The sequence below is a fragment of the Ranitomeya variabilis genome, chromosome 4 (genome assembly GCF_051348905.1).
Source record: "Ranitomeya variabilis isolate aRanVar5 chromosome 4, aRanVar5.hap1, whole genome shotgun sequence".
Classification (NCBI taxonomy): domain Eukaryota; kingdom Metazoa; phylum Chordata; class Amphibia; order Anura; family Dendrobatidae; genus Ranitomeya; species Ranitomeya variabilis.
Genome location: NC_135235.1, coordinates 743,031,271 through 743,058,129, shown reverse-complemented (window position 1 = coordinate 743,058,129; position 26,859 = coordinate 743,031,271). Strand labels below are relative to the sequence as shown.

The following is a 26,859-nucleotide window of genomic DNA, read 5'->3' as shown; positions in this document are numbered from 1 at the left end:
GTACGTGTGTGTGTGTACACGTACATGACGTATACGACTGTCTGCTATGTGTTTTTTGAAAATTTGCCAATAACATATGTACTTTCTCCCAGTCTGAGTTATTTTTGATGATCAACAAAATACAATTTCCCAGTAATTCATTTTTCACACTTTAGGTATCATAATGACTTCTCTCTGTGAGGGATTTTTTATGTTTATAAATCTGTTATCCACTATTTGGACAAACCCTTCTCATTCATCTTGTTTGATCCTATTAAAATAAAAATAATTCTATCGTGCCGTTCCAGGGGTGTCAGCACTTGCGTTCCCAGGGCTCATATGAGGTTATTGCGGCCCTTGAGCCCTGTCCCCATTCAACACTTGTGTCACTCTCCCCACCTTCAGACAAATTGACCACAAAAAGAAGTTGGAAGTAGCCCTGGCTTCCTTTTGATGTTCAATACTTCCTAAGGTAGGGACAGTGAAACTGGCACTCATTGGATGCAGATCTCGTGTGAAGTAACCACCTCATAAAAAAGACAAAGAAAAAAGATATGCAAACTAACGGGATCAACCTTCAATAATACATTTTATTAAATACAATAATCCAAAAAAGGCAAAGCAGAACACACGGTTAAAATCATTTAAAACACCAAAAAACGGCTAAAGGAGCCATAAGAAAGTCTCCACAGGGCGATAAACAGGACAAGTTTGTGTTGATATACACAGGGTGTCAATTAAATATGCAAGCATTGGTCCATAATCAATTAACAAGGATATTAATATTAACACCAAATATTTGCTGCCAACCGACCTATTAGTTATCACAAAGGATGCAACACATCCTATGTAGAAGTAACCCACAAATATACGCCAAGTTCACTAAGGGTAATCATAATACAATACACCATGGCGTGTATGCATCCAGGTAGCCAAAGGTAAAGCCAACCCACACTTATTGTTAGCTGGAAATCAAATACCTAATGGCAGTAATATAGCAGTATTACAACCTATCTAACAAATAAACCTGTGCATATAATCGCCATCTCCCAATAAGGGAGTCTAAACGCAGTGTCCTAAGGCATAAAAAAGAATAAGCATATCAATGTGGGTTACCATGCCCTGTCCCTTTGGAGACCACAAGCCCCACGCGTATTGATGCTATTAGAGCATCTTCATCAGGGAAATATGAGGTATATGGTCAAGCCCTGCCTAATTTATATACAACTAAAGAGTAAAAAATGATTATCACCTGTTACGGCTGCCACGGCGTGCAGGAGCTCCCGGCGCGCGGAACAAGGAAATGCTTCCGGTTCAGGCCATGTGCGCCTGGGTACAAAATACCTTGGCAGACCCAATCGGGTTAAGCCACTCGAACGCTTAGCTGCAAAGGTCCCCATGGTGATGAACGACGCCAGACAAGGGGTTTATTTCTCTGTGCGCCTGCGCAGCCGTCTAGGAGCCCAGTGCAGTGCCTCAGCACAAGGATCTCTATGGTGAGGAGTGACGCTAGCAGCGCGCCCACACAAGCACCAAAATATACTCCCCGGCCTTAAAAAGTAAGTATCATAGACATGCGGGGTAGTGAGCGCTCCCCATTAATTGCAGCGCAACTATCTTATCACAATACGGCGGTGCACACCACCCCCACAACCAGAGAAAAGTATTGCAAGAAGTGTAGACCATCACAGTATATACCTGCGCGATTTACCCCGTAGATGCCACCACACGCAGACCATGTTTATGCGAAAAATTGCAGCTAATTACCGCAAAACCCACAACCGATTTTTATATGGTATCATAATGGTATCTAGATAGACCATGGATTACCCAATCCTCATCCATAAGGTACTTAAATAGAGAACACCATTGTCCCACAAACTAACACATGTGTGGAGGAATAGAGCTAACAATCACAAACCCCCCAACCAGTGGTACCGGAGAATGGTAAGATGGGCAATAATATTTGATACATTTAATTAATTAAGTGCATAAATGTACAGCCAATAGAAATAATTGAGTAGGGGCTAATTGGTACAGTTGGCAGCAAATCAACAACATGGTATTTGGGATAAAACACATGCAAAGAATGCATAGTCCGAGGGTAATTGGTGTATTCCACTGAAGTCGCATAGTAGCTTCACAACCTATACATGAGGAACGATCAGGAACACGTGCAAGTCCACAAAATCTGTAAAAATAGAAAGCATCCATTATATGAACATGCCTCCTGAAGAATATATGCATCCCCTTAGATCTGTTTGTAGAAGCCTGTATACAGCAATTCTTCATTGATACCAACAGGAGCCAGGCTATTTAGATTGTATATCCACTTGGATTCCCTTCTTAACAAATCCAATATAATGTTACCACCCCTGATGTCAGATTTTATCCCTTCCAATCCCATCACCCTAAGGTCTCGTGGGGAGCCACCATGATTATGTAAGAAATGTGCGGCTACAGATGTTAATTTCTTACCTTTCTCCAGGTCACTTTGGGCCTTATTAATGCTGGAAAGATGTTGCTGTGTTCGACGTCTTAATTCCCGAGTGGTATAGCCCACATAAAGTTTAGGGCAGCCACATATCAAAGCATAGACAATATTCCTGGAAAGGCAGTTGAAATATGCGGGTGGATGGATCCTTTCTGACAAATGTGGCAAAGATATCCCCTGTTCAGCAATCATATAACCACATATATTGCAGTTACCGCAAGGATAGGATCCATGAATACGCGCACCAGTGCCAGTTTTAATCTTTGTTCGTTTAAAGTGACTGGAAACCAGTTCATCCTTTAAATTGCGGGATCTCCTAGACACCCTCTTTGGGGTGGTCGAGATCCATGGTCGAAGTTTGGGCTCAGTAAGTAAAATATCCCAATTTTTCTGTAAGACAGCATAAACGTCATTCCACTGATTGTGATATGTGGTAATTAAATTGATAGCCTGAGTATCTTCTCTCCATTTGGGCCTCAATATTTCCTCCCATACAGAATGCTGGGAATGTTGAAATGCCTGTGATATAATCTTTCGAGGGTAAACCCTTGCCCGAAACTTATTTGTTAATTTTCGTGATTCTTCCCGGAAGTAATCAGTTGTAGAACAGTGGTAACCACCTCATGTGACACCCAGGAACATGAGTCCAAACACCGCTGGAATGGCACAAGCACAGGAGGCAAGTATGAATATCTTTGTTTAAATGCGGTCAAATATGTGGAAAGACAAGGTGACAACCCCTTTAAGAAGATACAATTTTCAGGTAAAACATTTCCAACATTCTGAAAATGAAAAAAAGCTTCTCCCATGTGTGACTTATCTGATGTTTACTAAAAGTGGATTTCTGTGTAAATTATTTGCCACATTAAGATGAAAGAGGCTTCTTCTCCGAGTGAATGCTCTTGTGACTAAAAAGAGATGATTTATTCACAAAATATTTACCACATTCTAAACTAAGTTTCTCCTTGGTGTGAGTTCTTTGATGTGCAATAAGTTTTGATTTCTGTATAAAACATTTTGCACATTCTGAACATGAATATGGCTTCTCCCCTGTGTGAGTTCTCTGGTGTGTAACAAGAGTTGATTTATCTGCAAAACATTTCCCACATGCTGAACATAAAAAAGGCTTCTCCCCTGTGTGAGTTCTGTGGTGTCTAGCAAGAGCTGATTTATCTCCAAAACATTTCCCACAGTTAGAACATGAAAAAGGCTTCTCTCCTGTGTGAGTTCGCCGATGTATAACAAGAGTTGCTTTCTCTGCAAAACATTTCTCACATTCTGAGCATGAAAAAGGCTTCACTCCCGTGTGAGTTCTCTGATGTGTAGTAAGATGTGATCTCTGATTAAAACATTTCCCACAATCTGAACATGAAAAAGGCTTCTCCCCTGTATGAGTTCTCTGGTGTATACCAAGATCTGATTTCTGATTAAAGCATTTCCCACATTCTGAACATGAAAAAGGCTTCTGCTCTGTGTGAATTCTTTGATGCTTAACAAAATTTGATTTCTGTGTAAAATATTTCCCACATTCTGAACATGAAAAAGGTTTCTCTCCTGTGTGACTTCTCTGGTGTTTAACAAAAACCGATTTATGGTTAAAACATTTCCCGCAGTTGAAACAAGAAAATCTATTCTTTGCAGAGTTAATTTTTTGATGTTTAAGAAAAGACTTTTCGAGGGGAAAACTATGTTCATATTCTGAAAGTGAAAATAACTTATTTGCTTTAGGATCAGTTGGCTTTTTAATGCTGATTTTGTGACTTTGATTTTCCTTAGTAATCGGTGATGAATCAGAAGACAGGACCTGTTTTAATAGATCGGATGATAGATCTTTGCTGGGAAGGGATGATGGTATATCTGGAGTAATGGCATTTACTTCAGTTGTATCCTGTGGGATCTCAACATGATCTGATTTAAAAATTGAAGATTTCAGCTGTCCCTCTGATCTCATGGTATAGTCATCTGCTAAAAACAAAACCAATCATTTTTTAATACAATATCCTTGAATTTTATAATTTTGAACACTTCTACTTAAACAGTTTGCAAAAATGTCAAGTTGTGTAAAAATATTGAATTATTCACCAGGACAATGACAGTTCACAGTCTAATAGAAAACCTCATAGGATGAACCAGTGGTGTTCAACTGTTTGTTCATTCTGCCTACAAAAATCCACCAATGTTATGCAGGCAAAATAATACTTCTCCTCATCCTGCAAACAACTAACCCCACTGAGGTCCAACATGTGTCAGTCGAAAACGGTGGTTTCCACAGTGGCTCTTAAAAAGCAACATGGCTTCCATAAACCAATGTAGCAATATCCTCTCTCAAAGTCAAATCTCCCCCTTGCTTCTGAGCTTTGCAGTGTGCCTAAACCACATGAACTTGGTATTACTATAGTGCAGTGTTCCCCAAATCCGGTCCTCAAGAACCACCAACAGGTCATGTTTTTAAGATTTCCTTAGCATTGCACAGGTGATTGAATACTTGCCTGTCCAGGTGATGCAATTATCACCTGTGCAATACTAAGGAAATCCTGAAACCATGACCTGTTGGTGGCTCTTGAGGACCGGAGTTGGGGAACACTGCAATAGTGGGAAAAACCTATATTACAGTTGGTGCCTTCAAGGGTGTATAGATGACCCTTCTTATATTTTTGGTCAGGATTTGCACTGAGAGTCGAGGAGTACCTCTACATTACAATTTGAACACTATGTCTATGAGGCCTTCCTTTATGTCTAATAAAGGGTGTATAGGAATCCAACATTTTTAGCAGTTTTGGCTTCCTTCATATATTACACTGAAATTTCCACTTTTTTATAAAAATTTAAATTTTGGTTTATTTAAATAATAATTTAAAAAATATGTTTTAAATTTTGTCTTATATACAAGTCATTATGCAGGAAAAAATGTTTCTTAATTTGTTTTTTCCTACCATAAAGTGGAGTTAAAGTGTGACACCATTGTTCTCAGCAGCAATCTGGGAGTCGGACATGCTTCCAGAAGTCTTCCCCATGCTCTCCTCCTTCCATTCAGCAATTTTTCCACCCATTTCAATGTTTTAACTGCCAACCAGACCTCCGTGTAGGGTCTGCTGGAAAAATGCTAGGATTTCCCATTGACTCCTTTTATACTTGTTACTCGAAACAAACATTAGAAATTGCTCTGTTCAAGGCTAGGCACACATCGCGTTAGTGCCATCCGTTTAACGGATCAGTTGCGCTAATGCTGATGCCGCTTTTATGCTACAATCGCGCTAACGCATGGTACCATTGCGTTGGCACGCGCTAGCAATAGAGGTCTATGCACATCGAACGCGTCCGTTCGCGGTGCATTAGACCTAATGTATCCGAAAATGCAGTAGACCGCGTTCAAGGGTGCGTCACAAAGTAACGCATCATCGCTAACGCATGATGATTTTGACATGCATTAGGATGCGTTACGATAATGTAAGTCTATGGGCACGTTAACGGATCCGTTACATAGCGTTAGTGCCTCTAAGTAATGGATCCGTTAAACGGATCGCCCTAACGCAATGTGAACCTAGCTCAAGGATGGGGAACCTCAGGCTCCAGGGCCATTTACGGCCCTCGATGACCTTTTACCAGGCCCCCGAGCAAATTCTCAGAGACCACATTCTTGGGCAAGGAGCTGTATTTTGATTGCCACAAGCTCATTAATGTCTTCTTGTTCTGTTAGCACACACACACTCAGTGTTCACTACTGAACATTGAAAGGCATGCAATGAAAGATTACGTCCTGAACCCAGTGCCAGAGTCAGGATGTACTTTGTGATCCGAGTTTGTATGCCCCTCGAAGGATGGTATAAATATCCAAATGGCCCTTCGCAGAAAAAAAATTAAAAATTCCACACCGTTGACCTAGCTTAATGAGCATCCGAGCATTTTAGTGTTCGCTCATCTCTAGAGGTTACTACTCACCTGGGTAATCATAAGTAGGACTCTCCTCTTTAAACCGCTCACCACTCCACACATATGTTTCTGTAATATGGGTCAAATCTGCACCCTGAAACAAACATTGTAAAACATTGGAGAAGTCACAGTCTGCAACAAGCGTTCCTACATCCATGATCTTTTTGTTACTACCAAACTTTCCTTCCTCGCCATCACCGAAACCTGGCTCACCCCTGTGATGGGGTGTACGGCAGAGCAGGAAGGGACAACAGGCTGAGGGACGATCCAACGAGATTTATTAAAGCAGGGAGCATACAACATCAAATATCCATAATGTCCTTCAAGTCCACGAGAAGTCGACAATAAGTCCAAGTAAAGAAACAGATCTGTAGGTGCTTTCCAGTAATCCCGCACCCGATAAACGAAACAATAGTCCTTTCACGAGTTCAACAGATCCACCACAATCACACGGAATACCGATTGCTTCCTCAGACAGCTTCGGTTTCTTCTCTTCCAGTATCCAACACACAAATGACTAGATCACACATGGGTCTCTTGTCTGTGCTCCTGGGGTCAGCCCATGTGTGTAGGGGAGGAGGGTTCATCCGAAGCTTCTAGAATGGTAGGCTCCGGTGTGTATAGAAGTTTGTGTATTTGGAGTTATCTTCTGTTTACGAAAACAATGGGGTAATTCCCCTAGCTGTTGGCACAAGCCTGAATTAAATTAAGGTCCAGGTACACAATTCTTGTGGAAAGGAGACAGGTTACTTACATAATTACATTAGAGTCCAGGAATGCAATTGTTGGGGAAAGAAACATATTGTTACAGGTGAACTCCCAGCACAAGAAAATACATAAATTACAGCTAATAGAAACCAGAGAACAGTTACATACATCAAATGGCATATTATTCAAATACAGGACAGGGCAAAAGTACATATCATGACAATCCCTTCCCCTCCCAATTTGTGTACGTACTAGGGACCTCTACAGGTCGCTGGTTAAGTACACACAGGCAGAGCGTAACTTACATGTGGCTTCATGCAGCCACGAATTGGCATCGTAGCTCTCCCACATCATTGCCCAGGAGAACATCTGCAGGCAGACCACCCATCACCCGAACCACACATCGTCTGACCCCAAAACCAAAGTTCAGATCCACAGTGGCTGTGGGAATAGTCCTCCATTGTCCACCAGCCAGTTCAATGACAATCCCAGGTCCTCTATGAATTGCCTCAGGCCAAACCACTCGGGAATCAGCCAGTGTGAGGAAAGCCCGAGTCACAAAATCCAATAAGTCTCTGTCCATCCAGCACGACCTCCTGCAAGTGCTTACCTCGATGAGCAGAAGTCATCATAGCTGCGGGTCGCACACCATAAACTCCTAGTGGTGCAACATGGGTGGGTGAGGCACTAGGCCAGTCCTCATGTAGTGGTGACACGTCTTCCTCCATGGCACTTGGCTGTACATAATAATACGACTGGGTACAGGATCAATCCTCATTTAAACAGCTGGGCAGGAGGCTTGTAGATGCCCCGGCTGCCCACATCGATAGCATCTGTGCTGGGTCTCACTCCATCCAAGGCGTCCTCTTGGGTGAGGGGTAAGGGAACCTGGAGGCCGGCTCCCACCTGAAGGTGCTGTAGGGGTTTGAGGACGACTCCTCCATGGGCTGGCTGGGCATGAGGCCTGCAGATGCCCACAACCATAACACCTGCGCTCTGCTACTTCCTCTCCTCTTCGTATTCCAGAAAACGCAGTATAAGCAACTGGAGGCACATTTACACGGGTATCAGCATGAGGTGGTGGCTTAGAGGAACGGGGAACAATGGGGACAGAAGAACTGGGGGCCACCGGTGTTGTGGAGCTGGTAGGCCTCTCTCCATTCTCCAACAGAACCCTCCACTGAGGCTTGATGGTGAGAACCTCATCAGCGAGAGATGCAGCTTCTTCCACTGTCGCTGGTCTCCTCTCACGCACCCATTCCCTGATCTCAAGGGGGCACTGGGCAAAGAATTGTTCTTTTAGGATAACCTGGAGAAAGGTGTTCCAGGTTAAGGCCTCCTCTGTCTCCAGCCAGCGATGACATATTTGTTTGAGTCTATGAGCATATATCTTAGACACTACCCCATCACAGGCTAAAGTATGGAACTAAGTCCTGTAAGTGTCTGGCGTCACAGCATAATGTTCTAGAATAGTCTGTTTAATCTCCGCATAATCACGGTTCCCCCGAGGGTCCATAGCTCTCTGCTCTTCGGCAGCTCCACCCTCTAAGAGCCCCACAAGATGTCGGACTCGCTCCCTTTCCGGGACTTCCATTAATTGACACTGATGCTCAAAGTCCTGGAAGAAGCCCTCAATGTCGCCTGCAGCCTCATTAAAGGGCTTAAAGTCTTTGTGGGACACTCTGGGGAGTTCCCTCATGGTGGGTGCTGAGGTTACAGTCTGTCTGGAGCTTCTAGCTGCTTCCAAAGCGATCTGCCTCTCCAGCAATGCCATCTCCTGAGCTCTGTGAATGGCCTCCCTCTTATCTTCTATGGTAGCCTCCTCTCCCAGCACTGCCATCTCCTCCTCGTACCACACAACCCACTGACTTTTTTGGGTATTTACCTCTGGCTGCAGTCTTTCCTCTGTTTGCTGTGAGGATCCTTCCTCAGCGTCATCTTGCAGGCGAACTCATTCCAAAGCCTCAATTAGCTGCTCCTTGGAGAGTCCTTTAAAACAGACTCCTACTTCACGAGCCTTTGATTGTAGGCTCCCCAAAGTCCTGTTCTTGTACTCTGCGGTGCTGGTTCCAGATGTTGGGCCATTGTCCTCCATTCCTTCTTCTCTGATCCCAGCGCTGCCAACCAGTTTGTGACGGGGTGTACGGCAGAGCAAGAAGGGACAACAGGCCAAGGGATGATTCAACAGATTTATTATCAAGAATGCTGGAACAACACATGCAGGTAGATCTACAGAGTCCACAATTAGTCCAACGGGACAAGTTCGGGGCACCTCCCGATAATCCTTGTGCCAGCTAACAAAGCAATAGTCCACACGAGTCCAAGGGATCCCAAAACAATCCCACGAACGACGTATAGTTGACCGATGCACTGTGACACCATCTGCAGCAAGTTGATGCTGCAGCTCTCTGGAGGTGGTCTGAGGATTGTCCTTGACTGATCTCACCATTCTTCTTCTCTGCCTTTCTGATGTTTTTCTTGGCCTGCCACTTCTGGCCTTAACAAGAACTGTACCCGTGTTCTTCTAATTCCTTACTATGTTCCTCACAGTGGAAATTGACAGGTTAAATCTCTGAGACAGCTTTTTGTATCCTTCCCCTGAACAGCTATGTTGAATAATCTTTGTTTTCAGATCATTTGACAGTTGTTTTGAGGAGCCCATGATGCCACTCTTCAGAGGAGATTCAAACAGGAGAACAACTTGCAAGTGGCCACTTTAAGTAGCTTTTCTCATGATTGCATACACCTGGCTATGAAGTTCAAAGCTCAATGAGGTTACAAAACCAAAAAAAGTGCTTTAGTAAGTCAGTAAAAAGTAGGTAGGAGTATTTAAAACAAGAAAATGATAAGGGTGCCCATACTTATGCACCTGTCAAATTTTGTTTGAATGCAGATTGCACATTTTCTGTTAGTACAATAAACCTCATTTCAAGGCAGAAACATTACTGTGTCCAACAGTTATTAGATATATGAAACTGAAATAGCTGTTGCAAAAAAAAATTTTTTTTATAATACATTAAGCTTAATATTAATAGGGGTGCCCAAACTTTTTCATATAACTGTATTTACACCAAGTGTTGTGGACTTGAGGTTCTCTCTGCACCTGTTTGAATCACCGTGTGATAATATAGACTTTAACACTTATAAAACTGTGTCCTGTAGTTGTCTTGTTCCACGCAAAGAGTCTGAGTTATCCTCTATAATTATTACACCTGGCTACTTCATTTCCTCTCCACTGACATCCCCATTATCATCTTGGGCGACTTCAACATCCCCATTGACACTTCCCTCTCAGCTGACACTAAAATTCTATCTCTCACTTCTTCCTTCGGCCTCACTCAATGGTCTTCTACAGCCACCCACAAAGATGGTCACACACACTGGACCTCATCTTCACCAGCCTCTGCTCCCTATCTAACCTCTCTAACTCACCTCTTACTCTTTCTGACCACAACCTACTCAGATTCTCTTCCCTCTCTACTCCTCGTTTACAATGTCCACCCCACAAACTTGCACACCCTCGCAGAAATCTTAAACACCTTGATCTATACTCACTCTCTGAATCCCTCCTCCCTCTCACAGATATAAGCTCCCTACACAATGCGGATGATGCTACCGCTCTATAAAACACCACAAGAGCTGTAGCTTTGGAATCTGTTGCCCTCTCACACATACCAAAGCTCACAAAATCAAGACAGCCCTGGCACACCAGCCTGACCAAAGAACTGAGGCAAGCTTCCAGGGCTGCTGAGCGGAGATGGAAAAGATCCCACTCCAATGAGCACTTCATCATATTCAAACAGTCCCTTACTACTTTCAAGACCACACTCGCCACAGCTAAACAAACCTACTTCTCATCTCTCATATCCTCCCTGTCTCACAACCCTAAACAGTTATTCAAAACCTTCAATTCTCTCCTCCGTCCCCCAGCACCTCCTCCCTCTCCACTCATCTCAGCTGAAGACTTTGCCTCATTTTTAAAGCATAAGATTGATAACATCAGAGACAGTTTTGGTAAAGAACCCTCAGAGCCCTTCCTCCCAACTTCCCAGTCCTCCACCTCCAAAACCAACTTCACCACCATTACAGAATATCGACTCTCCACTCTACTCTCAAGATCGCATCTCACCACCTGTGCAGTTGACCCGATCCCATCCCACTTCAACCCAAACCTCGCCACAGTCTTCATCGAAACCCTAACCCATCTCTTCAACTTATCATTAACAACTGGTGTTTTCCCCTCAAGCTTTAAACAAGCCTCAATCACACATATCCTCAAAAAGCCCTCTCTTGACCCATCCTCTGAATCTAGCTATCATCCCATATCACTTCTCCCCTATGCCTCAAAACTACTGGAACAACACATCCATCTAGATCTGTCCTCCCATCTCCCTTCTTGCTCCCTCTTCGACCGTTTACAATCTGGCTTCCGGTCACACCACTCCACTGAAACTGCCCTAACTAAGGTCACCAATGACCTATTAACAGCCAAGAGAAAGCGACACTACTCTGTTCTCCTCCTCCTGGACCTGTTCTCTGCCTTTGACACAGTGGACCATTCCCTATTACTACAGACCCTCTCATCCCTTGGCATCACATACTTGGCCCTATCCTGGATCTCATCATACCTAACAGACCGGACATTCAGCGTCTCCCTCTGACACACCACCTCCTCACCTCGCCCCCTATCTGTCTGGAGTCCCGCAAGGTTGAGTCTTAGTGCCCCTGCTCTTCTCCATTTACACCTTTGGCCTGGGACAGCTCATAGAATCTCACGGATTTCAGTATCATCTCTACGCCGATGACACACAGATCTACATCTCTGGAAAACATATCACCACCCTACTAACCAGAATCCCTCAATGTCTGTCCGCTATTTCATCCTTCTTCTCCGCTAGATTTCTGAAACTTAATATGGACAAAACAGAATTCACCATCTTTCCACCATCTCAAGTGACCCCCCAACGAACCTATCCATTACAGTAAATGGCTGCCCACTCTCCTCAGTCCCACAAGCTCGCTGCCTCGGGGTAATCCTTGACATTTATCTCTCCTTCAAACCACATATCCAAGCCCTTTCCACTTCCTGACGCCTTCAACTCAAAAATATTTAATGGATCCGTACATTCCTAAACCAAGAATCTGCAAAAACCCTAGTCCATGCCCTCATCATCTCTCGCCTTGACTACTGCAACCTCCTGCTCTGTGGCCTCCCCCTGAACACTCTTGCACCCCTCCAATCTATTCTAAACTCTGCTGCCCGACTAATCCACCTGTCCACCTGCTATTCCCCGGCCTCTCCCCTCTGTCAATCCCTTCACTGGCTCCCCATTGCCCAGAGACTCCAGTACAAAATCCTAACCATGACATACAAAGCCATCCACAACCTGTCTCCTCCATACATCTGTGACCTCATCTTCCGGTACTTACCTGCACGCAACCTCCAATCCTCACAAGATCTGCTCTACTCTCCTCTTCCCACAATCGTATACAAGATTTCTCTCGCGCATCACCCCTACTCTGGAACCCTCTACCACAACATATCAGACTCTCTCCTACCTTCGAAACCTTCAGAAAGAACCTGAAGACCCACCTCTTCTGACAAGCCTACAACCTGCAGTAACCACCGATCGACCAAACCGCTGCATGACCAGCTCTACCCTCGCCTACTGTATTCTCACCCATCCCTTGTAGATTGTGAGCCCTTGCAGGCAGGGTCCGCTCTCCTCCTGTACCAGTTCTGACTTGTATTGTTTAAGATTAATGTACTTGTTTTTATTATGTATACCCCTCCTCACATGTAAAGCACCATGGAATAAATGGCGCTATAATATATAATATAATAATAATCTATGATCAGCTCTAATCCTGCCATCTCCACCGTTCTCATTACACAAGTATAAAACATATAATACTGGTGGATAAAACAAGACGTACACAGCCGTCTACACATCATAGGGGAGATCTCATGACACCTTCTCTCCATCTACCTGATGATTCTGAGGAACATTGGGATCTTCCTGTTTACAGTCCTGTGGATGAAGAGGATGGGGACATCTCTCTGGTGTTGTCCTCTTACTTGATAGATCTGCAGGAAACACATACAGGGACTGAATTCACTCTTACATACAGATAATTATAGGTCAAGTATATTTAGTTTTGTATACTACCTGGTGATGTGAGGGGCTGAGGGAGCTCCATCATGACGTCCTTGTACACATCTTCATGTTCTTCTAAATACTCCCACTCCTCCATCGAGAAATAGACGGCGACATCCTGACACCTTATAGGAACCTGACACATACAATGATACAGTCATCTCCCCGATCCCTTCATAGCATTACTGTATAATGTCCCAGCATTCCCAACAGTGTCACCTCTCCAGTCAGCAGCTCAATCATCTTGTAGGCGAGTTCTACGATCTTCTGGTCATTGATGTTCTCATGTATCAGGGGGTGAGATGGAGGCCCAGTGATTGGGCTCAGAGGTATTCCCCATCCCTCAGACACAGGGTCTTGACAGTGCTCACTAGAGGTCTTCTTCACTACTGTGTAATCCTGGTTATGGAGAGACAAATTAATAAATCTCACTACAGACATTTCCAGAGTCCTCACCTCTCCAGTTCTGTCCATCTGTTATTCCCATAGATAAGAATGATGTACTGTGACGTCATCAGAATCTCTCACCTCTCCAGTAAGCCGGAAGAGGATCTCTAGGGTGAGGTGTAACATCCTCTCAGCCATCTTGTCCATACCCATCATTGATGGGTGATTCAGAAAAGTTTTCCTAATATAGAAGATCTCCACTGAGAGGATCCGATATTGTAGAGACCTGAATGAGAAGATGATGAGCCAATGTAACATCATAAAAATCCTGTGTAATTATACAATTACTGGAGATAATAAGGGGAAACGTATGAGGAGATCGAACGTGTAGATGTTGGATTCTCTAGTCTTGTATGGACCAGAACATAAGTTGAATTACTCTAGCGTCACCAAGGTTTAGGCCAGGGGGGCTAATCAGGAACGGGAGCTGATACACACGGAGCTAGAAGACAGAGGTGTGTAGAGCGCACACGACCTGAGCTAGGCCAATCACGTGATCACAGGGGCGGAGCTAAGACGGTCACGTGACAACAGGGGAGGAGTTACCCCACGGGTGGACGGAGAGCCGACCGTGGTGCAGAGATAGGTGCGCAAACCGAATAACGGAGTCGAAGCAAAGCCAAGGGTCAGAAGCCAGACAAGTACAAGGTAACCAAGGGCAAAATAGACAAGTAAACAGGGTCGAGCCAAGGGTTCATAATACCAGGAGGTATAAAAGTAAATTAATTAGATTAAATTATTATCCTACTGGGGGGAATAAACTGAGGCGCTGGGAAAAGGGGGGTATAAACTAAAAGGCTATGCAAATGGGGGGAACTGAAGGACTGTGCAGGGGGGATAAACAGGGGCTGTACTGATGGGGGGAATAAACTGAGGGGCTATGCAAATGGGGGAATAAAATGAAGGGATGTGCAGATATGCGGGAATAAAATGAGGGCTGTGCAAGGGGAATAAAATGAGGATCAGTGCAGGGGAAAATAAAATGAGGGGTTGCATAGGGGAGCATGAAATGAAGGGCTGTGCAGGGGGACATGAAATGGGAGTTAAGATGATAAGGGCCATGGAATGAGGGGCTGTGCATTTGGGCCATGAAATGAAGGGCTGCAAAGTATACGAGGAGCTGTGATGACCATACTGTATATAGGACTGTGGAGGTCATGATACTGAGGGGGCTGTGGTGACCATCCTGGATAGGGGTCTGTGGTAAATATACCATTTGTGGTGATGCATGTAGGCCATAATACTGAATGGAATGTCATGGGGGCCATCATAGTATACATGGGGGATGTTTTGGACATCATACTGTGTAGGGGGACAGTGTGAGGAGTAGTTACAGTTTGAAGAGGGCAGCATGATGAGCAGTAACATAGTAACATAGTTAGTAAGGCCGAAAAAAGACATTTGTCCATCCAGTTCAGCCTATATTCCATCATAATAAATCCCCAGATCTACGTCCTTCTACAGAACCTAATAATTGTATGATACAATATTGTTCTGCTCCAGGAAGACATCCAGGCCTCTCTTGAACCCCTCGACTGAGTTCGCCATCACCACCTCCTCAGGCAAGCAATTCCAGATTCTCACTGCCCTAACAGTAAAGAATCCTCTTCTATGTTGGTGGAAAAACCTCCTCTCCTCCAGATGCAAAGAATGCCCCCTTGTGCCCGTCACCTTCCTTGGTATAAACAGATCCCCGGAGAGATATTTGTATTGTCCCCTTATATACTTATACATGGTTATTAGATCGCCCCTCAGTCGTCTTTTTCTAGACTAAATAATCCTAATTTCGCTAATCTATCTGGGTATTGTAGTTCTCCCATCCCCTTTATTAATTTTGTTGCCCTCCTTTGTACTCTCTCTAGTTCCATTATATCCTTCCTGAGCACCGGTGCCCAAAACTGGACACAGTACTCCATGTGCGGTCTAACTAGGGATTTGTACAGAGGCAGTATAATGCTCTCATCATGTGTATCCAGACCTCTTTTAATGCACCCCATGATCCTGTTTGCCTTGGCAGCTGCTGCCTGGCCCTGGCTGCTCTAGGTAAGTTTATCATTAACTAGGATCCCTAAGTCCTTCTCCCTGTCAGATTTACCCAGTGGTTTCCCGTTCAGTGTGTAATGGTGATATTGATTCCTTCTTCCCATGTGTATAACCTTACATTTATCATTGTTAAACCTCATCTGCCACCTTTCAGCTCAAGTTTCCAACTTATCCAGATCCATCTGTAGCAGAATACTATCTTCTCTTGTATTAACTGCTTTACATAGTTTTGTAACATCTGCAAATAACAATATTTTACTGTGTAAACCTTCTACCAGATCATTAATGAATATGTTGAAGAGAACAGGTCCCAATACCGACCCCTGCGGTACCCCACTGGTCACAGCGACCCAGTTAGAGACTATACCATTTATAACCACCCTCTGCTTTCTATCACTAAGCCAGTTACTAACCCATTTACACACATTTTCCCCCAGACCAAGCATTCTCATGTTGTGTACCAACCTCCTGTGCGGCACGGTATCAAACGCTTTGGAAAAATCGAGATATACCACGTCCAATGACTCACCGTAGTCCAGCCTATAGCTTACCTCTTCATAAAAACTGATTAGATTGGTTTGACAGGAGCGATTTCTCATAAACCCATGCTGATATGGAGTTATCTGGGCATGAGGGCATAGTATGAAAAGGGGCAGAGAGTGGATATGGAGAGTAGGGGCAGTATGAAATAGAGGCACAATATGGAGAGGGGTTAGCATGGCAGGAGTATAGTGTGGAGTTATAGAAAGTGTAATGTAAAATTAAGATAGGATACAGCCATGGTATAGGCCGTGGTTCATAAGGGCGGATGGTGTGGTGGTTATATCTGATAATGGTAGACAGTGTGGAGGCCATATACCATAGGAGGTTTAATTAGGACACAGTATGAACAGATATTTTTATGTAGAGGGCATTTTAATAATGCTCTTATTTTTAAGGGCACTGTGTGGGGATGTGCTGCAAACGACCAGAGAAGGTCAGCAGAGACCAGCTGCGGCTTTGAATGTTCATGTCATCTAGAAAAGATGGAGATGAAAAGAAAGATGATGTTAACCATAAGGTACCTAGATGTAATGTTTATTGTATGGTCCGCAGTGTGATGATGGTTGTTAATAACAACTCCCAGTATCTTCTTGCCATTTGTAAGGACATACTGGGATTTGTAGGCTTGCAGGTTTATGCGATACAATTGTTTATGGGACCGAGTTGATATTACAATTGATTGCTGTACTAAGCTTGGTTCTTGTATTCAAGTACTCTTGGTTCTGGTCATGTATTCACTGTACATCAAGAGAATGCCAAGAGTGTGCAAAGCAGTCATCAAAGCAAAAGGTGGCTACTTTGAAGAACCTAGAATATAAGACATATTTTCAGTTGTTTCACACTTTTTTGTTAAGTATATAATTCCACACGTGTTAATTCATAGTTTTGATGCCTTCAGTGTGAATGTACAATTTTCATAGTCATGAAAATACAGAAAAATCTTTAAATGAGAAGGTGTGTCCAAACTTTTGCTCTGTACTGTATATATATGAATATATATATTCCTCTAGCTCTTACTGGGACGGTGGTCCCTCCCGGTGCTCTGCCGGTCTCTCCTATTCTCCTGTGTGTGGGAGGCTCCAGACCGAGCCTGAGTACTGGACATTACTCCAGCCTGTGTGCCCAAAGGAGGAGCAGAGCCCTGCTATGGACATTTGTACTTTGTTTTGCCAGATCTAAAGGCTATTTATTTTCTGTTTTTGCTTTTGGGTTTATGAAGCAATAAACCCACATGAACTTTTAAAGGAACATGCCTCCTGTATTCCTCCCATCGCACCCAAGTGAGTACAACCCCTCAGGCCGCGCTCCTCGAGAGTGGTGAAGTCAGTAACTTTACTGATGTCATCAACGCTCTTGCCATGTCTGATGGAGCGCAGCCTTACCGGGAGTGATGTTTAACGCTTCGATCTCAGAACAAGGCTCCATAGGTTGTACTGTGATGGTAAAAGAAGGACTGTCTTGTCTATATTCATCTATATTCATTTATCTCACTCTTTTTTGGTTTTTCAGGTTGCCATTTGTGGATTATGTTGGAATTCGTGGACTCCTGCAAACCAGCATGGCTTTTTTTAAGTTTCTTTTAAATAAATAGGTGAACCAGGGAGTAGAGGAGTTGTTTATTAAAAATAACTGACAGATGTCTCTCCAACACTAACCCCTAGGATTGATGCTATCTGACATAAATCCCCCATAATATTACCCCGATTGCCAACACACAAAGATAATCAGGAAGAGCCAGGCAAAGCGACAGAATTGGCGCCTCTAATGTAATGCACAACTTCTGGGGTGGCTGAAAGATGGTATTTTTAGGATGGGAAGGGGCCAATATCCATGGACCTTCTCAGCCTGATAATATCAGACCCCAACTGTGTCTTTTACCTTGGCCAGTTATTAAAAATAAGGGTGACCCCACATCATTTTTTTAACAATTACTTAAGCAATGGAGATAAAAAAAAAGTTAAATACACCCTATAGTGTCACATGAAAGGCGCTAAAGAGCGCAGCTTTATAATATTTAGGTGGGGCTTACATTAATCTAAGCTCTCCCCCCTATAACTCTCCCTGAACTGCTTCCTGAGGACGGTGTGCCGAGCATAGCATCACAGGGTCTTCTATAAGACAAACATGGCTACAGCATTACTGTGTATGGAGGGCATTCCCTGCATGTTTAGTGGTTAACAGCAGCAAAACGTGGGGTGGAGACAATAGCATCCGCAGTACTCAATTGAGTAACGAGCTCAACCGAGCACCCCGATGCCTGATCGAGTAGTGGAGAGAGCGGTCATCACTGGTATCTACATTATTGTGCTGGAGCAGAACTAGGAGAGAAACAATCACATTTTGTGAGAACTTCTTTGGGCTTCTGTCCTCTCAGCCTGCAGTTGTTTGAATGGATCTAATGTGGAACCAGCTAAGCCGCATTCTGTCCACAGCTGTTACATCACTGTTCACACCTCCGGCACCTACCTCCACCAGCAGAGCCCCACTCCACATAGAGAATAATGGAGCCTCCAGCACCGACCTCCACCCGCAGAGCCGCACTCCACAGAGAATAATGGAGCCTCCAGCACCGACCTCCACCCGCAGAGCCGCACTCCACATAGAGAATAATGGAGCCTCCAGCACCGACCTCCACCCGCAGAGCCACACTCCACATAGAGAATAATGGGGCCTCCAGCACCTACCTCCACCCGCAGAGCCGCACTCCACAGAGAATAATGGAGCCTCCAGCACCTACCTCCACCCGCAGAGCCGCACTCCACATAGAGAATAATGGAGCTTCCAGCACCGACCTCCACCCACAGAGCCGCACTCCACATAGAGAATAATGGAGCCTCCAGCACCGACCTCCACCCGCAGAGCCGCACTCCACATAGAGAATAATGGAGCCTCCAGCACCGACCTCCACCCGCAGAGCCACACTCCACATAGAGAATAATGGGGCCTCCAGCACCTACCTCCACCCGCAGAGCCACACTCCACATAGAGAATAATGGAGCCTCCAGCACCTACCTCCACCCGCAGAGCCGCACTCCACATAGAGAATAATGGAGCCTCCAGCACCTACCTCCACCCGCAGAGCCGCACTCCACATAGAGAATAATGGAGCTTCCAGCACCGACCTCCACCCGCAGAGCCGCACTCCACATAGAGAATAATGGAGCTTCCAGCACCGACCTCCACCCGCAGAGCCGCACTCCACATAGAGAATAATGGAGCTTCCAGCACCGACCTCCACCCGCAGAGCCGCACTCCACATAGAGAATAATGGGGCCTCCAGCACCGACCTCCACCCGCAGAGCCGCACTCCACATACAGAATAATGGAGATTCAAGCACCGACCTCCACCCGCAGAGCCGCACTCCACATAGAGAATAATGGAGCCTCCAGCACCTACCTCCACCCGCAGAGCCGCACTCCACATAGAGAATAATTGAGCCTCCAGCACTGACCTCCACCCAGAGCCGCACTCCACATAGAGAATAATGGGGCCTCCAGCACCTACCTGCACCTGCAGAGCCGCACTCCACATAGAGAATAATGGAGCCTCCAGCACCTACCTGCACCCGCAGAGCCGCACTCCACATAGAGAATAATGGAGCCTCCAGCACCGACCTCCACCCGCAGAGCCGCACTCCACATAGAGAATAATGGAGCTTCCAGCACCGACCTCCACCCACAGAGCCGCACTCCACATAGAGAATAATGGAGCCTCCAGCACCGACCTCCACCCGCAGAGCCGCACTCCACATAGAGAATAATGGAGCCTCCAGCACCGACCTCCACCCGCAGAGCCACACTCCACATAGAGAATAATGGGGCCTCCAGCACCTACCTCCACCCGCAGAGCCACACTCCACATAGAGAATAATGGAGCCTCCAGCACCTACCTCCACCCGCAGAGCCGCACTCCACATAGAGAATAATGGAGCCTCCAGCACCTACCTCCACCCGCAGAGCCGCACTCCACATAGAGAATAATGGAGCTTCCAGCACCGACCTCCACCCGCAGAGCCGCACTCCACATAGAGAATAATGGAGCTTCCAGCACCGACCTCCACCCGCAGAGCCGCACTCCACATAGAGAATAATGGAGCTTCCAGCACCGACCTCCACCCGCAGAGCCGCACTCCACATAGAGAATAATGGGGCCTCCAGCACCGACCTCCACCCGCAGAGCCGCACTCCACATACAGAATAATGGAGATTCAAGCACCGACCTCCACCCGCAGAGCCGCACTCCACATAGAGAATAATGGAGCCTCCAGCACCTACCTCCACCCGCAGAGCCGCACTCCACATAGAGAATAATTGAGCCTCCAGCACTGACCTCCACCCAGAGCCGCACTCCACATAGAGAATAATGGGGCCTCCAGCACCTACCTGCACCTGCAGAGCCGCACTCCACATAGAGAATAATGGAGCCTCCAGCACCTACCTGCACCCGCAGAGCCGCACTCCACATAGAGAATAATGGAGCCTCCAGCACCGACCTCCACCCGCAGAGCCGCACTCCACATAGAGAATAATGGGGCCTCCAGCACCGACCTCCACCCGCAGAGCCGCACTCCACATAGAGAATAATGGAGCCTCCAGCACCGACCTCCACCCGCAGAGCCGCACTCCACATAGAGAATAATGGAGCCTCCAGCACCAACCTTCACCTGCAGAGCCGCACTCCACATAGAGAATAATGGAGCCTCCAGCACCGACCTCTCCACCCGCAGAGCCGCATTCCACATAGAGAATAATGGAGCCTCCAGCACCGACCTCCACCCGCAGAGCCGCACTCCACATAGAGAATAATGGAGCCTCCAGCACCGACCTCCACCCGCAGAGCCGCACTCCACATAGAGAATAATGGAGCCTCCAGCACCGACCTCCACCCGCACTCCACATAGAGAATAATGGAGCCTCCAGCACCTACCTCCACCCGCAGAGCCGCACTCCACATAGAGAATAATGGGGCCTCCAGCACCGACCTCCACCAGCAGAGCCACACTCCACATAGAGAATAATGGGGCCTCCAGCACCGACCTCCACCAGCAGAGCCACACTCCACATAGAGAATAATGGAGCCTCCAGCACCGACCTCCACCCGCAGAGCCGCACTCCACATAGAGAATAATGGAGCCTCCAGCACCGACCTCCACCAGCAGAGCCACACTCCACATAGAGAATAATGGAGCCTCCAGCACCGACCTCCACCCGCAGAGCCGCACTCCACATAGAGAATAATGGGGCCTCCAGCACCGACCTCCACCCGCAGAGCCGCACTCCACATAGAGAATAATGGAGCCTCCAGCACCGACCTCCACCCGCAGAGCCGCACTCCACATAGAGAATAATGGAGCCTCCAGCACTGACCTCCACCCGCAGAGCCGCACTCTACATAGAGAATAATGGAGCCTCCAGCACCGACCTCCACCCGCAGAGCCGCACTCCACATAGAGAATAATGGGGCCTCCAGCACCGACCTCCACCCGCAGAGCCGCACTCCACATAGAGAATAATGGAGCCTCCAGCACCGACCTCCACCCGCAGAGCCGCACTCCACATAGAGAATAATGGAGCCTCCAGCACTGACCTCCACCCGCAGAGCCGCACTCTACATAGAGAATAATGGAGCCTCCAGCACCGACCTCCACCCGCAGAGCCGCACTCCACATAGAGAATAATGGAGCCTCCAGCACCGACCTCCACCCGCAGAGCCGCACTCCACATAGAGAATAATGGGGCCTCCAGCACCGACCTCCACCCGCAGAGCCGCACTCCACATAGAGAATAATGGAGCCTCCAGCACCGACCTCCACCCGCAGAGCCGCACTCCACATAGAGAATAATGGAGCCTCCAGCACTGACCTCCACCCGCAGAGCCGCACTCTACATAGAGAATAATGGAGCCTCCAGCACCGACCTCCACCCGCAGAGCCGCACTCCACATAGAGAATAATGGAGCCTCCAGCACCGACCTCCACCCGCAGAGCCGCACTCCACATAGAGAATAATGGAGCCTCCAGCACCGACCTCCACCCGCACTCCACATAGAGAATAATGGAGCCTCCAGCACCGACCTCCACCCGCAGAGCCGCACTCCACATAGAGAATAATGGAGCCTCCAGCACCGACCTCCACCCGCAGAGCCGCACTCCACATAGAGAATAATGGAGCCTCCAGCACTGACCTCCACCCGCAGAGCCGCACTCTACATAGAGAATAATGGAGCCTCCAGCACCGACCTCCACCCGCAGAGCCGCACTCCACATAGAGAATAATGGAGCCTCCAGCACCGACCTCCACCCGCAGAGCCGCACTCCACATAGAGAATAATGGAGCCTCCAGCACCTACCTCCACCCGCAGAGCTGCACTCCACATATATGGTAGTGAATTGAGTTGTTTGTGAATGATCCCAGACAAAGAGGGGGCTCTTTGATGTGAAGGATGGGCCGGCTCACCACTGGGAGCTGAGCCAAACTTTTTTTTTTCCCCTGCTGTTTGCTTAGCCTCTTCCCGCCCGACTGGGGGCTGAGAGGAAGGAGGAGGAGACTTAGAGCAGTGTGTACAACTGGGGAATGATTGGCAATGCTTTGTTGTGACAGGGCTTCTCCATTTCCTGTGATTGGCTGCTCAGCGTAGTGAGGTCACACATGACCTGTGATTGGCTGCTCAGTGTAGCGAGGGCACATGATCTGTGATAAATCACAATGTGCAGTCACAGACTATGGACAGTGGTGGATGTCGGGCAGCTGCAGGATGAGCAGAGGCACTGAGGTCAGGCACTGGCAGTGATTAGGTTAATAACAGTAGGAGGATTTCTACCTCATTAATCTCTTTTTCTCAGTCGCCCATGACAGCACTACCAGAGAGGGAATCCGCCCTTCAGGGACAGGAAACCTACAGGATAAAAAGAGCGGTACCTCTCTCCTGCGTCAGTTTTGTTTCCTGTCCCTGACAAGGGAACCCTCAAGGATTCGGTACCTGAGATCCGGAGCCGACCAGTGGGGGTATGACGGCGGGGAGGCCCCTGTCACCGCTGGTTCGGTGTCCGACGCCGCCGCTTCTGGGTCTGATGGGGCTGCAGTGCGTGCGGAGGGGAGTGCGGCTGCCTCCCCGGATTGGGGTAGGGGCTTCAGGGACCCGGCGTGCCTTTGCATGCCGAGGCACTTCCTGGTCCAGAGCAGCGGCTCGGTGTGTGAGAGCACTAGTGATGGGACTTCGGGGTTTTTTTTGGGAATCGGCTCTTTCGGCTCGGCTCAGCAAGAAGAGCCGGCTCTTTCGGCTCTTGAATCGGCTCTTCAGTAATCTCACCAAAATAATGACACAAAACCTTCTAGTTAACAGATTAACATTGTTTATATTATTTTTAATTATAAGAACATCAAACAAATGCAAAAAATGTGCAACGGGGTATAGGAACGGAGACCCGGACATCATACCTCATGTGAGTTTCTCCTTAGCTTGCCCTGTCCACTCTGTAATTGTAATCTTTCTCGGTACAATTTGATAGAGGTAGTGAGCGCTAATATACACGCTGTGTGGCAGTAATTAACTAATTACAGCTCTATTTATTCCACCACCGATGTTCATTGAGCTCTGTGCACCACTGTCACATTTTCTGACAGGTTGCAGCTCATTAAAAGACAGGTCCTTTTGTATGGGCATTTTTTGCTATTGATTCCTCAGATAGGTTTTTTTTATTGATGTTATGTGGATATATCCGCTCCATTTACATTTGGAGGTTTTTTTGCTGGTAAAAATTATTATTGTTATTTTGTAATTATTAATAAACATTACTGCATTTAATATTATTGAACATTGTGGTTTGAGTCTTGTTGCGTGTTTTTCATGGCAATTCTAGACTTATTTTTGGATTTGAGTACTTTCAGCAGCAGCTTTCCTCTCTCCCCCTCCAGCACACAGTCTCTCCTGGCTCCTCTCCTCCCCCTCCACCACCAGGCTGATGTCAGCAGCACAGGGAAGGGAGGAGAGCAGAGAGCCACTAGATAACAAGCGGCTCACTGATAGGTGCCGGCTCATATCGTTCACAGTGAAGAGCTGGCTCTTTGAGTCGGCTCGTTCATGAACGTCACATCACTAGAGAGCACCAAGATGGCCGCCGCACCGGATATAGACGCTGTCTACTTCCGGGTCCCGGGCAGAGCGCGCGTGCGCACTTGAGATGAGGGACCAGCGCTTCCCTGGAACGCAGCCTGGAGGAGGGGTGAATCGGCACACTATTTAAAAGACCGCTGTGAGAGCCTACTTTGCTGCATGCAGTCCCAATATGGCGGACAGCGATCAGCAGCCCCAGCCGGCGCAGCCCTTACAGCCACCGCCGCAGCAGCAGCGTCAGCAGCAGCGTCACCACCAGCGCAAGTCAGGCGAGACAAAGAGAAGGACCTCTGCAGGCACCCGAAGTACCCGCTCCAGGAGCCATTCCACACCGCAGAGTAAAGCCTCCAATATGTCTAGCCAGCCGACACCATCTACTTCGGGTCTCATACAAGATCCCATACCTCCTCCAGAACTGGTACCTGTGGCTGCGCAAGATGGGTGAGTGATCTTCGTGAAAGTTCACCAAATAATTGGGGTCCCCTTTTCCGTTTATTTTTTAGGCAAGAAAAAAAACAGAGAAAACTAAACATAGAGACTGCCCCTTATGTGGAGAACCCCTGTTACAGAACTGGGATAAGAAATTATGTGGTTCCTGTATAGGACAAGTCCTTTGTGAAGAAACCCCTAGTTTTGCCTCTGATTTACGATCAGTAATAAGATCAGAGGTAGAAACAGCGTTCAAATCCCTTAAAGGGGAGGGGGTTAAGGAAAAAACACCTGTGCCCGTTTCTCACTCCGTTCCTTCTAGTTCTGATGAGGATATATCAGACAGAAAAGGTTCCTCTTCCTCCTCGGACTCTGAGAGTGGAGGCCGTCACTGCTTCCCCTTAGATGAAGTAGATGCCCTTGTAAAGACCGTAAGATCTACAATGGGTGTCCTAGATCCACGTCCTGACAAAACAGTACAGGACATTATGTTTGGGGGTCTGGGCCAGAAAAGACGTACAGTCTTTCCACTTAACGAAAATGTGCAGGCCTTAATTAAAAAGGAGTGGGAGAAACCAGAAAGAAAAAATTCATCTGTACCCTCTCTTAAAAGGAAATATCCTTTTGCGGAAGACGATTCTACGTCATGGGACAAAGCCCCTAAACTTGACGTGGCAGTAGCTAAAGCGTCAAGGAAGTTTGCATTGCCCTTTGAGGACATGGGAACGCTGAAGGATCCCCTTGATAAAAGAGCTGACACCTTCCTTAAAGGGGCCTGGGAGTCAGCAGGGGGATGTTTAAGACCCGCAATAGCAGCCGCATGTACTTCCAGATCTTTAATGATTTGGATAGACAATTTAGAGAAACAGTTAAGAGATGGAGTATCCAGACAAAAAGTAATTGAATCAATTCCCATGCTTAGGGGGGCGGCAGCTTTCTTGGCCGACTCTTCGGCTGATTCTATCAAACTCACTTCAAAAACGGCAGCCTTATCTAATGCAGCTCGTAGGATGCTATGGCTGAAAAACTGGCCAGGTGACCTACAGACAAAACAAAAACTCTGTTCAATCCCATGTGAGGGAAAATTTCTGTTTGGAGAAACCCTAGATGACATTCTACAAAAAGCAGGAGATAAGAAGAAAGGATTCCCTAACCTGGCCACGCCATTTGTTAAGCGGCCCTTTCGGAACAGAAAGTTTTTCCGCAGACGCCCCCCTAGAGAACAGAACAGGTGGGAGGATGGGAGAAATAGAGATAGAGGCTTCCTCTTTGGCAATTCCCCAAGAAATAAAAAAAGCCATAAGTGACACCTCCCCCAGGGTGGGAGGGAGACTGTCTCAATACCTTCCGGCCTGGGAAAAAATCTCTTCCAGTACTTGGATTTTAAACTTAATAAAGATGGGACTTCAAATAAACTTTACCACCCTTCCTCCCCAACACTATGTGGTCACTCCATTGAAACCCTCACTGCGACAACAACAGGCCTTGGAACAAGAGATCTCAAAACTCATAGTCAAAGATGTGATCCGAGAAGTTCCCTTACTGGAAAGGGGGAAAGGATTCTTTTCCCCACTATTTCTGATCACAAAGCCGGACGGTTCCTACCGCACAATAATAAATCTACGGAAATTAAACAGTTATGTAAAGAATCAAACCTTCAAAATGGAATCAATAAAATCAACAATAAAAAACCTGTTTCCAAATTGTTTCATGGTAGTGTTGGATCTCAGCGACGTGTACTATCACGTCCCCATCCACAAAAACTCACAAAAATACCTCAGACTAGCAGTGTCATGGAGGGAGAAGTAAAAGAATACCAGTACAAGGCCCTTCCGTTTGGCATTTCAGTAGCGCCCCGTGTATTTACCAAGGTGATAGCAGAAATGATGGCCCACATAAGGGAGAAAGACATTATTATAATACCATATCTAGACGATTTCCTAATTGTCAGCAACTCAGCCCAACACTGCCGACAACAATGCAGCAGAGTAATAAAAACTAACGGAATTAGGTTG

General features: G+C 46.6%; 1 protein-coding gene across 3 annotated transcripts; it reads right to left on the bottom strand.

Moving 5' to 3' along the window:
- Positions 1 to 551: 551 nt before the first annotated feature.
- LOC143768067 (uncharacterized) lies at positions 552 to 23,462 on the bottom strand. Of its 3 annotated transcripts, none has more exons than XM_077256742.1 (8): positions 23,282 to 23,462; positions 13,798 to 13,942; positions 13,489 to 13,668; positions 13,282 to 13,405; positions 13,102 to 13,199; positions 6,413 to 6,497; positions 2,458 to 4,438; positions 552 to 2,170 (listed from the first exon to the last, which is right to left on the bottom strand). In XM_077256742.1, exons 1-7 carry the CDS (start codon positions 23,455 to 23,457, stop codon positions 3,339 to 3,341), a joined length of 1,908 nt encoding a protein of 635 aa, XP_077112857.1. In that variant the 5' UTR covers positions 23,458 to 23,462; the 3' UTR covers positions 552 to 2,170; positions 2,458 to 3,338. The 3 variants fall into 3 exon arrangements, with proteins under 3 accessions (XP_077112857.1, XP_077112859.1, XP_077112858.1); XM_077256744.1 differs by having other exon boundaries at positions 2,458 to 4,435; XM_077256743.1 differs by having other exon boundaries at positions 552 to 4,438.
- Between the last annotated feature and the right edge of the window lie 3,397 nt (positions 23,463 to 26,859).

Coding starts and splice junctions, on each gene's coding strand:
- LOC143768067 (XM_077256743.1), bottom strand. CDS start 23,457: ATGCAAAGGCACGCCGGGTCCCTGAAGCCCCTACCCCAATCCGGGGAG. Junction 13,943..23,281: donor TGGTCGGCTCCGGATCTCAG/GTACCGAATCCT, acceptor CTTCTCATTCAG/GTCTCTACAATATCGGATCC. Junction 13,406..13,488: donor TTGAGCTGCTGACTGGAGAG/GTGACACTGTTG, acceptor TGTATGTGTCAG/GTTCCTATAAGGTGTCAGGA.